Here is a 12,537-nt window from a genome sequence, read left to right as displayed (position 1 = left end):
CAGAAGATTAGAGTGTTATCCAAACACACAAGTTTTTACAACTTTATTGTATCCGGGAAAGGAGAGTTCAGTGGTTTGTTTCTCTCAGAGTTTCAGACCTCATGGACGCCGCCGCCGTTCCTCACACACCCACAGCATTCACCACATACTTAACATGAGGCCTCCGCATGTGTGTGTGAGTGTGTCTCGTCTGGACGTAGGTGAGCGCACAAAGGCAGAGTCACTTCCACATGTGAAATTCCGTACAGAACTCTTCCCGCCTGACCTGTGACCCTGAAACTGGGCTCCAGGTAAGTGTTAGCTGGATTACAGACGACCAAGAGCGACCACAAATCATCTCAGTACTGCAGTGTGTTCGCTGGATCTTTCTCTTTGTCTCGGCTTGCTGCTGCCCCACAGCAGAGAGATCAGAGGTCAGGCAACATTAAACCCCTGCGATGTGTTAGATCTTATGTCTGCCCCCGTCTGCTTTACCTTCATTCAGTAAAACTTCATCTCACCGTTCCAACATTTCAAATTTGTAGTCTGTTTCCCAGAAATAACTACATACATCTTTATTTTTCAGTTAATTGACCTCAATTCTTTGCTGGTGTAACCTGGAGAGAGACTGTAAGCATATAATTCAACATACCATACAGCCACATATTCTGTATGCATTAATATCCTCGGAGAGCCATAAACTGCTTTTATACAGCTTTTACTGCTGCATCCGTTACTCCACTTAACATTTCCTTCCACTTATATTTCTACTTTTATATATTCAGAAGTCTTGTATGGTTTTCCTGTTATGGCACTACATGTTTCCACCCTGTCTTTGTTTCCCATTCGTACTCTTGAGCCTTATTTGTAGCCTGAATGTTTGCATCATTCATTCTTTTGTTGTTCTGCACCGAGAATCACAATAGCGTTCCTCTATGTACCACACAGCACTGTAAACACATGCATGATACAGAAGTCTCTCTTATCTTATCTCCTATCAGCTCATATCTACTTGGGGTTAAATTGGGCTTCACTTTCATAACTTTCTGATATGTAACACTAAATCCCATAATTCCTTCCAGGAAACAGTCTGAAAGTAATTAGTAAATACAGACCAGTAAAATAATGCTATTCCGCAAAGCTATAATTATTTCTCTAATACTTATGGATTATTTCTGGATGTTTAACACTACAGCACTATGAATGACTTATTCAGTTGTTGTTGCCTTTTCAACATGATGCAACATAAAATAATTTTTATTTTTCACCAAATTAATGAATGAATGAATCTGAGAGGGAAAAATTACATTGTAGTACAGAATAGTATTGGGGAGATCATGCATGAGGAGATCTTTTTAGCATTCTTGAGAGAGAATAAAGTCAAAATGTCACGAGTAAAGTCAAGCTCTCAGTGGCACCCGGAGAATAAAGTCGAAAAGCTCAGAGAAAAGTTGACATGTGGAGAATTTCAACTTAATTCTCAAGCTGGAATAGAAGCCGTTTGGTGACACTTTAGAGCAGCTTACTTTGTATCCTCAGACTGTAGGGGTCCTCAATCTCAAAGGCGGGGTCCAGCACCCGGAATATTACCTTCAAGAGAAAAAAAAAAAACAGAGAAAACCTGGTTAAGGTCTGTAATGGGAGCGACCTGTGCGTGCCCACGGACAAACCCTCCGAAACGTCACTAAAAAAGTTTCACTGATAGAACAAAGCTGGAGGCAGACGCACCTCTCCCTCTGAGGATGGTTCGATGTCTGAGTAACGAGAGTCGCAGAGGATTTCGTCCACTTTGACCAATGGCCCAGTAGACACGCCGGGGAAGGATGACTCACAGTCGTAGGCAAAGTAACGGTAGACCTGCCACGTCTTCCCGAAGTCCATCGAACGCTCGATCACCATGGCAGCCGGCCGAAACGTCTGCCAGCAACAAACGGACAGAAAAACCACTAAACCACCAGCAAAAATGGTCTCCAGTGTTAGTAAGACACATGTAATCATTATTATCGATGCGGGTTCATTCTTTACACTGCATCTATGTCATGTTGTATCATGTCCTTATTTATTCATCTATTTACAATGAATACATTTTTACTAATACTTCAACTTAGATGAAATGAAAGTTATGAGAACTTCTATATTGTTAGTTTTACATCTAAATGGTTTGGATGTCATGTAAGGTGGCACTATTACTAACAGGGCGGAGGCTGTTACAAGTGTTGATCTTTCCTGCCATCATGTCCCAAAACAGGATGGGACAGGACACACATGGAAAGTGTGCCTTTGAGCGCGTGTTTTCACTATGGCGTAGGGATACGGTATCAATTATAGGTGTCCAACTGGCCGCCGTCATGGCCGACCATGTGACGGCGATGAGTTTCACTGGACAGCCCTGAACTCATCATCCCCTCCCTCCCTCCTTCTTCTCTTCCCACCGTTCTCCAGAGACCAGAGCGATTTTCCACATTCCTCCACCACAGCTGCCCGAGGCTGTGTTTATCTCACTGTTTATCTCAGTAGTAGAGTATGGGGAGTATCTGTATGATATATATGTGTGTGTGAGAGAGAGAGAGAGAGAGAGCAGGCACCTTGAAGGTCATGATAAGGTGTGTGAAATGAAACTCGGCCTCCAGGTCCAGCTGGATGGTCACATTCTCCACACCTGCAGTTAAAAGGAAGCGCACAGGAAATGAACAGCTAAAGCCAGACTGATGCTCCATTCGGAAAAAAAAGAAAACTCACTACTAACACTCATCACACCCCTGAAAGACTTTCTCACACACTTAAACGTCCTTTTTTTAAAAAAATATTTACAGTCTTTCTGCACATGTTTATGCAGCTGAGTCTGACGGCTTTCTAGTCATGCCCACATGTGAATATAATCATTCTAAAGCTCCGGTTCTGGATTGTGTTCCACCACTTTTTTCCACACTCTTCACAAAGACTATGCATAAAGTTTCTCCAAATAGATACTTTGCACCATTAAGACTTAAGTAATGTGTTGGTTAGTAGTGTTTTAAGTGGTTGCTGGGAAATATTTGAAGCACTGTTCAATCAACTATGCAAATACAAAGTCGCCATAAGACAAGATAAGACAAGATAATGAATTAAAAAGATCAATTAATCAAATCTAAGTTAATATGCTGGCTACATTGATTGAGTAACCATAGCAACAGGGATGCAGTCAAAGACTGTTTACAATTTATCGTAACGTGATAACAAGCTAACTTATTGTTAACAGTGGGTGTCCTCCTTCAGGTCCTCATTTCTGAACACCACAGGATGGAGAATGTAGCACACAAGCTGCAGGAAGTACACCGCCCCTCTGAACTTACTTTGGTTAGTCATCACGTCACATCCCATTGGCTGTTAACTCAGGCCAACAGTACACATGGCTCATCATTAGTTGGTAAAATCTTTACTGATTTGGGGGCGACGACATGGCTGATAGCTAGTTAATCTTGTTGTTAAACACACTGTCAAATTATTATTACTAGCCTGTCAGGCAGACACAATGTTACTGACTTTGAATCTTGCTAGCATAGCTAGTCATATCTAAGGTTCATGGGATGGTAATGTTTGTTCTAGGTATTAGTTAAACCCTCAAGTGTTACCAGGGAAACAAAGTGACTGGAAGATTTTAATTGCAAAACGCATACAAGTAAATCCACGGTCTTCATGATTTCCTCTTTGGCAAGAGAGGATGATATAAGCAGGATAATGGCCTTCGAGGTGTCCGTAATCAGGAATGAATGGCCTCTGCAGAGGCAGCTGTACTGGACGGTTCTTGGCCTCCTCTTTGACCATTAATTACTGATAACAGACACCTGATCGAAACACATCCTTAATTAGGTTAAGCTAACCTTAGTTTTGTCATTCATTCATCATCCATACCGCTTATCCTTCAGGGTCAGGGGGGTGCTGGAGCCAGTTCCAGCTGGCATTGGGTGAGAGATGGGCCTCACCCTGGACTGGTCGCCAACCAATCACAGAGAGACAGTTTGTGTGGTTTAGTGACTCGTTAATCCCCACTTAGAAAACACTCACAACTGGGCAAAGTTTGAACCTAACGACAGCTGCTTCTATTTCCATGATGGAAGTGGAGGACGACTGCGAGGGAAGTAGGAAATCTCAAGCAAAGCCATTATGTGTGTCTGCAGCTTCCTGATGTTTCAAAGCCATCTGCACTGCTGGCGCCCACTCCCTCCATGACTCACACCTCTGACAGATTCCCACCACTCACAGGGATCAGTGTGTGCATGTGCAGAGAGAATGTGGGAGCAGAGAGGCCGGGGATCGTCCTGCCTGTGTGGGAACTCCCTGTTCTGAGATTTCTACCAGGACTCAATTTTAAGGATGTTATGATAGTGATTGTTGTTGGTTTTTACCCGCCACTGCAAACAGGCTGTAGATTTAAGTCAGGTTTGTGCCAGTGATGAGGCAGGAACACTTTTTAAAACTAACAGAATACATTTGTTGTTAGTTTACATCTGAATATTTCCTTCTAAATCACTTGTTACTTATAAATCAACAACGAAAATGAATAGGAGACACTATGAAAGAAATAATCACAGATTACAACACTGGTCTATAAAATCTCAATAAGGCTCCCAGGCCTTTAAGAAGGTACCACAGTATGATGGGATTTGGATATATAAAAAGCTACACCTGTGTCCTGTATCTACAGTATGTGCATGCATATTCAGAAGTACAAGTTATTCTATTCAATTAATCAATTTTGACTTGAAGTCGCACCAACATCTCCTACAGTAAAAGGTTGTCGTCTTGGAGTTTTCATGCACAAAAAAAGAAGTGACCACTGGTCAGCAACCAAGTGCACGTGAAATGTTCTTGTGGATCAGAGAAATTAATATCTTTAAGATTTAGTTCCTTCACTGCCCTACATTTTTTAGATTAGATTTTAGGTTCTAGACTTGTTTTATGAGTTATTAGTTAGTTATCAATTTAGTTTTCATCTTAGATAAACTTGGTTTAATCAAACTGAAATATTTTGCCCGTTTTGTGTCACCTAGCACTGATGTTTCACTGTAGTAATAATGCTGTGTTTTTAATGATAACGGTCTTTATGAACATGTGATGCTGCAGAAAGGTCAGTAAACTAAACAAGTGTTTACATGTGTGACGTCGAGGTGAGTTTAAACTGTCTGTGAGAGTGAAAAGTGTTTCTCATTCTCACTGTGGGGCCCTCTGAACCGCCGCCGTCTCATTACACACTTCCTTTACCTCCACTTTAAAGGCCTGTGTGTGTGTGTGTGTTCAAGTGGTGACACACATCTGTTTCTCCTCCGCACAGCTGTTCTCCTCAGCACACCTGTAAGCTCCGCCCCCGGGGCCTGCTCTGATTGGCCGCAGCGAGAGGCTCTGTCATCTCCTGTCTAGTCATTATTGAGCTCAGTTCCCATGAGAACGGCCTCAGCCAGAGCTCACACGCTCTTTTGGTCATTTCAAAGAGTCTCTTTAATTCATTCTCTCGCTCCTCCCGTTCTTGTGTGTGTGTGTGTGTGTGTGTGTGTGTGTGTGTGTGTGTGTGTGTTCTCACCGTTCTCCGACTGCCACCAGGTCTTGAGGCGGTTGTGGGCGAAGGTGGTGACCACGTTCTCGATGGTGTGGCTGTGGCTGTCCTCCTTGTACATACGCCTGGAGTCGCACATGAAACATTTTTTCTCCTCCTGAGGGACAAAGAGTTAAAGGGTCAGTTCACCCAAATTACAAAAAAATAAATGTACAGTGTATTCTCTATGGCCTCTCGGGTGAAGATAGTCCAGTTTTATGTCCTCGGGGTTGAAATTTCTATATCGCTGCCTGGTTAAAGCCATGAAACGGGACAACAGTTTTCACACTGACGTTTTCAGTGAATGTAGCTTCTCCAAAGAAAGAAAATGAATTATTGATGAATCAAACTTCACCACCTGGCAGTCTGATTGATCTGCCTTTGGCAGGAGAGGATGTAACTTACTTGACTGAATAGCAAATCAGAGGTAGAGTGGGCCGTCGGTCAATTGGAAGATTGGCGGTTTGATCCCCGGCTCGTCCAATGAATGTGAATGAGTGTGACAGAATAATGTCCCACGACTCATTCACTTGTGTCAGTTAGGATGTAATGTAAGAGAGCTTTGAGTAGTTCAGCTGACTAGAAAGACGCTATATAAATAGATAGAAAAGAGAACGTTTGGAGTGAGTGCTCAACAATCACATAAGGGAGTAAGTTTGGGGTGTCTACAAACTTTTGGCCACTTAGTATAGAATTATCCAGGAGTAGTGAATTTAAATGAATGTACTGTATATATCATGCTGCCAGTGTGTCTGTTTAATAGTGTAATCGCTGCTTTTGTTAACAGAAGGGGCCTCGCCTGCACGCCAGATGGTTTGGCATGTACACAAGCTATACTCTGGTGCACACACACTTACACACACACACACACACACACACACACACTCCCCAGTCTCACAGTATTGCAGCGTGTGAATAGACAAGACATGTTTCTCAACTTCACCGAGCCCCTGCCAACTCTGTCAGTGTTGAAATGCGAGCGGAGGCTGGCTGAGTGGTTCCACTTTGCAGTGTTTGGTAGAAAATGTCTGCTAGTTGAGCCTCGACCCCCCCCCCCCCCCCCTCCCTGGCCCCCACACCCACCCAACAACGCTTTCTCCCTCATTTGCAGCTCATACTTGAGGACTGTGCTCATCCTCAGGAAGTGCAGAAAGGCCCCACGGTGATTTCATAAGGACACCATTGACACAGCGAACTCGCCAAAGGGGTGTTTGATAAGGAGAGAATATGCCCAGCCTCGCCCCCGGTCTACATGCACACAGGGACGGGATTGTGAGGCACACAGCGCTTTTATTGTGGAGAGGAATGTCTGAACTCCCACTCGACAAGACTGCCAGCAGATACTGTACATGTGCACGCTCACTCACACGGTGTAGGCCGTAGAGTTTTCATGTAGAGCTGAAACTATCGGTCCGTTAACCGATTGAAAGACAAAATGCCAAACGCTGGATGGTTCCAGCTTCTCAGATGTGCTGCTTTTCTTCACCGCATTGGATAGAAAACTAAATATAACCCAATCAGCAACCCCAGTCAATCACAGGACCACACTTAGAGACAGACAACCCTTCACACTCACTACAAGCTAGTCTAGAGTCACCAGTTAACCTAACCAGCATGTCTTTGGACTGTGGGAGGATACAGAAAGGCCTCAGGTTCAAATTGCAAACCAAACAGCCTGTAAATTCAAACCTGGAACCTTCTTGCTGTGAGGCAACAGTGCAAACCAGCACCACTGTGCTGCCTGCAAACATCACACACAGGACTGTATACTATATAGGACTATAAACAGGGTCGTGCAACACACTTTTTCCTATATACAAATGTAGTTTTATGTGCATACATGTACAGAACAGAGCGGTGAATGCTGGTGCACACTGAGCACTGTGTGCTATTACATATTTTTTTCTTTCTTCCTCTACACATTGCGTTCCGTCTCCGTTATCTTTCTCCCTCCTCTGAAGCACTCTGTTTAAATACAGTTTGCATTCTACAGAGACAAAAGAAACAAAAGAAGGCAAAGAACATCCAGAAGAAACTCTCTCACTGCGCTCTGCTTCAGATAAGCCACTGTGTCGAAAAAACACCATTATCCTTCCAAGTTCATGGACGCCAGAGAGTTCATTCTGCTACAGCGGATAAGTGTTTTAAAATCACCTGTTTGAGCGGCAGAGTTACAGATCTAGCTCAGGCATTTATGCTCTTTGAATGTGAGGCTTTGCCCCTGATTGTTGAATAAAGGTTTAGGATTCATATCTCTAAAGATATTCAGCTTATTTCCCAGAGAGGATGCACTAGGATCTTGCTCTAAAGCAATAAAGTGAAGGTCGAGAGCAGTGATGTGATAAAAGGATGTTTACCCTCAAATGTCATGGTCCAACTTCCAAAATATTTGTGTTTTATTCTGAATTGTTCAGCTTTCTGCTTCACCCCCCCTGTTCTCACCTCCAGATGCCCCACGATGCAGAAGCGCTCCGGCTGCTTCAGGCCGCAGGTGGAGGAGGCGGACAGCTTGTGCGCTCGGCCGATCAGCAGGTCACCTGTGGCGGGGTAGCAGCTGCCCTCGGTGCAAACATCTGGCAGCTCTGGCAGCTGAGCCCTGGTGGGACACCACAGGGCTGCAGGAAAAAGGGGGGGATACTGCCGTCAGTGACACGATGGAAGACGCACCAAGTCCTGGACATGATGTGATCAGCCAGAGTCCCCAATAAAACCCGGCTAATGTGTCTTCTACTGCTTTCAATTATTATTAAAGCCAGGAGGAAGCTGAGCAGGCTTGCGGTCGCTCCGTTTAATTAACATCACATGGATTCTCCAAAGATTGTGCGCAAACTTGTTCTCAGCTGAAAAACGCTCCTGCGGCACTTTCCTTTCCTTTTCTCATCTTTTATTGGTCTATAAAATATATGGAAATAAAGTGAGTAAAGATTTACATGTGGCTTTCAGACGTGGGAACGAGTGTTTTGGCTGAAACAGAAGGTGGGATACCACCCCGAAACAACTCAGCACAGTTTACTTTCTTTTTTTTTTTTTTCTTTTCTAAATGTTGAAATAAAAAAGCATAAACTCACCCAAAGTTGTTACAATGTGGATTATGAGCCACATATCCAAGTGCAGAACATTGACAGCACGCAGTTGAAGTGATGTTGATGGGCCCTGCAGCTGAGGGAGGGTGTCTGGATGACAGTAAGAGCCGTAAAGTCAGAGGCAGAGGGAGTAGTCCTCCAATAGTGCGTAGGGTATGGGGAGTAATGAGTGCCAAACTGACTGTCATTGGCTTTATGAAGTGTGGATAGTGCCACTGATAATCTACAAAAAAAGAAGACTGACATGACACGTTTAGGTGATGCAGGGGGTCAGAAACTGTGTTAAAATACTACTTTAGTGAAAGTACAGTTTTAAATTATACTTATAGTATTGAAAGCAAATGTACTCATCATGCACGGTGGCCTATTTCAGAATCACACACTACTCACAAAAAGTTAGGGATATTCGACTTTCAGGTGAAATATATGGAAAACGTAAAAAGTGAATGCTGCAGTGATATTATATCATGAAAGTAGGACATTTAAGTAGAAGCATGCAATGGTCATTTTATTCATCTTAAACAATTTATTGAAAGAAAATCTACCAACAGTGGTAGGTATACCACAACAAAACATTTTCAGTGTCTCAATAAATTGGGATGTGGCCAAAGGACGTCCACTCCTCTCCTTTCTGTGACTCTTCCAGTCTCTGTATCACTGTTCCAACCTCCTGATGACACTCTGTGACCCTCTAAGCTCAGTGAACACCTCCGTCTGAGGACTTCCTGTTTGAAGCCTCCAGTGTTGAGGTGCTGCTGATCAACTGTTAGGTGTCGTCTTGGTCTCATGATGTCAGAATGTGAACAGCAGGATGAGGAGGACTGTTTAAATACCAATTCTAACTGAAGCAGGAAATGTATTGGTGGATTCATGGATCAAACCTGTTGTGAATGTTGCTGTTAAGCTTCTTGTTAGAGAACAGCAGCTGGTGCAGAAAGTACTGAGACACTGAACAGTTGGACATGTGCATTCAAAGGTTTAGAGAAGGTCACATTAAGTTCACCTGGAAAGGTTAGAATGCATTTTAGGTTCATCCTGAAATTTCACCTGAAAGCTGAATATCCCTAACTTTTTGTGAGTAGTGTATGTCACATTATTAGATTAAAATTAGTGATGCATCAATGTGGTCACCACTCGATGCAATAATACAGCTGGTAACTCATCATTTATAATATTGCATTAATACTACAATACGTATTTACTGACTTACAGTATCTTTTATTAATAATCTGACCCTGGAAGATGCATTCTACTATGGTGATGTATGTTGCACAGGCACTTCATACAGCCTGACCCTCCTGCGTCAATGGCTCATCAGTGGCACTATCCACACTTCATACATTTCTCCTCACAGGAATACTGGATGTTGCCCTGCTGATGTATTGGTCATGGATTTTATCTGTCAAAAAAAATACAAAAAAGCAGCAAATCTTTGATACACATTTGATACCAGCATATATTTGGCATGTTTGCTTTAAGTATGACCTCAGTGCTGTAATTGTTAGTATAATAGTAGTTTATTAGACTTGTGAAAACTGTCATTTCTGTGCTGAATAACAGTCAACAGAGAGAAATATACGGCAACACTGCCCTCTTGTGTTGCCTGTGAGGAACTACATCTTTAAACAGCCACAATATTTTGGGTTGTTTCATTTTCTTGCTTTACCCTGTAATGAAACAGTGAGCTGATGATGGCTGAGGAGAGGGTCTTAAGTAGCTTTTGTTTAGTCTAAAGGCAAACTAGCCAAAGACAGCGACACTCACCCAAAAGAACAGAATATTTGTGATGTCTCCAGATCACTTGTTACGGCCCACAAACCTGTGTGTTAAAGATCAAGGATAACTTCGGAGTTTTTCAACCTGGGCCCTGTTTTACATGTTTTGGGTTTTAAATGACTGGTAAGTACAAAAAGGTTTGGTCCAGTAGATCCCCTCAGCCAGCAGGGACTGTAATCCATCCACTAAAAGTGCTTGTTTTTCCCACAGAATGTTATTTGAAGCGTGTGACAGCATCACGGAAAGGATCCCTACACAATTGGACCTGTAAGATCCATTTAAGTTTAACCACAGACTGCCTTGATATCGCTGTGTTCAAAACCACCAGACTCCATTGACAAAAACAGCAATTTTTACTTCACAGAATTTGGGAGGTTACTTAGTTCGGATCCAACACAATATGTATGTAACACACAATCTGAGCCTGTCTGAGGCGAAATCAAACACTTTTAATGGATGTACTTTGACAGGCACAGTTGCCCTGAAGGATTTTGCTGCAGCCATCTTACCCCGATCTACTGGAACAACTCCGAAAATGTTGTATCTATTAGTCATTTCAAACTGCTCAGGTTTTAAAATGCCAAAGTTATTTTTTAAAGCTGAAGTCTCTGTATGGAAAGACAAAATAACACTGTAAGCAAATTAACCAAGGCAACTGTGCCTGTCAAAGTACATCCATTAAAAGTGCTTGTTTTTCGCCTCAGACAGCCTCAAAAAAGGTTTTTATCAGTCACCAGGAAGACTTTGTATGCTTAATATCAAAAGTAACGATATTAATAGTAACTTTCTAAATAGAGCGGAAGTTACAGGAAAGTAGAAAATGCCAAAAACAACAAAAATCTTTAAGGACTTATTTGTCTCTTGGTCACACGGAGCACAGAGATATTCCTTTCATTGAATCTAAAGAGGATTAAATTATATTTGAAGCAAACAGCAGAAGAGTCTCTCCATTGTGTGAGGGCCCAGCACACTGAAACAGTGCTTGAGGAAAAAACACTCAGCGTGCGGCCAGAAGTCATTTTGGAGTCGTTCAGAACAGAAATTCACTTTTCTTCCCTCTGTAATCCAGCTGAGTTTAGCAGAGAGAGTTGTTGCTAGCCCTGAGTGTGTGTGAGTGTGTGTGAGTGTGAGTGGGTGGCATGAGTCATTTGAAGTTTCAGACAGGAAGGAGGACGGACACAATAAAAAAGCACTTTTGAGACGTCACAGAGGAACAGAACGTTTTCCTTTTCTGCCCTGACATCGGTTCTCCATCTTCTGCAGCTGCACCAGAATCTTTTATAATCGGCCAAGAATCTGCTGATAACGGGGCTCTTGTTAAAGTCGCTTCAATTAAAAAGCAACATTAATTACGGTGACAACAGCGAGGCACTGTACTAACCACCAGATCTTTTTTTTGATTTAATCACCAACTCCCCAGAATCCCTAAATGCCCTCTTAGCTTGATGTTTTGGAGGATTTGGGGACAATCAAGATTCAAAGTGTTTATTGTCATGTATACAGTGTAGAAACAAGTTTCCCTGTACAATGAAAATCTTGCTTTGCCATCCGCACCGAATGCCAAAGAGTGAAAAAGGAGAGGATAGAATAGAATATAAAACATATAAATATAAACTGTAAATATAACTGCTATTGCTAAATATAAATATATTTACATGTGTGATAAATATATTTACATGTGTGACAAAAATACTTAAAATAAAGTACAGTCATTGGAGGTAGTAGTAGTGACTCCTATCGGCTGTTAAGGAGCCTGATGGCGGAGGGAAAGAAGGAGTTCCTGAGTCTGGACATCCTGCACTTCAGACTCCTGTACCTCCGGCCTGAGGGGAGGAGAGTGAACAGTTTGTGTTGGGGGTGGGTGGGGTCCTTGATGATGGAGGCAGCCCTCCGGTGGACTCTGCGTCTGTAGATGCTCTGCAGAGAGGGCAGGGGGGTCCTGGTGATCTTGGACGCAGTCTTCACCACTCTCTGCAGGCGTTTACGGTCCATGATGGTGGTGCTGCCGTACCACACGGTGATGCAGCCGGTTAAGATGGACTCAACAACGCAGCTGTAGAAGTTGGTGAGGATTTTTGACGACATGCCAAACCTCCTCAGCCTCCTCAGGAAATACAGCCGTTGCTGGGC

At 42.9% G+C, this 12,537-nt stretch overlaps 1 protein-coding gene across 1 annotated transcript in view; it reads right to left on the bottom strand.

The window, feature by feature from the left end:
* LOC139221568 (laminin subunit beta-1-like) overlaps positions 1-8,744 on the bottom strand; it is a 30,935-nt gene extending 22,191 nt beyond the window's left edge. Inside the window, exons 1-6 of the mRNA XM_070853478.1 lie at positions 8,617-8,744; positions 7,991-8,163; positions 5,537-5,666; positions 2,565-2,638; positions 1,708-1,896; positions 1,506-1,569 (exon numbers count right to left, since the gene is read on the bottom strand). Of these exons, the coding sequence (XP_070709579.1) occupies positions 1,506-1,569; positions 1,708-1,896; positions 2,565-2,638; positions 5,537-5,666; positions 7,991-8,163; positions 8,617-8,650 (664 nt within the window). The 5' untranslated portion in view covers positions 8,651-8,744. The remainder of the gene's footprint in view (positions 1-1,505; positions 1,570-1,707; positions 1,897-2,564; positions 2,639-5,536; positions 5,667-7,990; positions 8,164-8,616) is intronic.
* Between the last annotated feature and the right edge of the window lie 3,793 nt (positions 8,745-12,537).

Source organism: Pempheris klunzingeri, chromosome 22 (genome assembly GCF_042242105.1).
Source record: "Pempheris klunzingeri isolate RE-2024b chromosome 22, fPemKlu1.hap1, whole genome shotgun sequence".
In the NCBI taxonomy this organism is placed as follows: Eukaryota; Metazoa; Chordata; class Actinopteri; order Acropomatiformes; family Pempheridae; genus Pempheris; species Pempheris klunzingeri.
The sequence above is the reverse complement of the archived record's forward strand: the minus strand, read 5'-3'. Positions and strand labels throughout refer to the sequence as shown.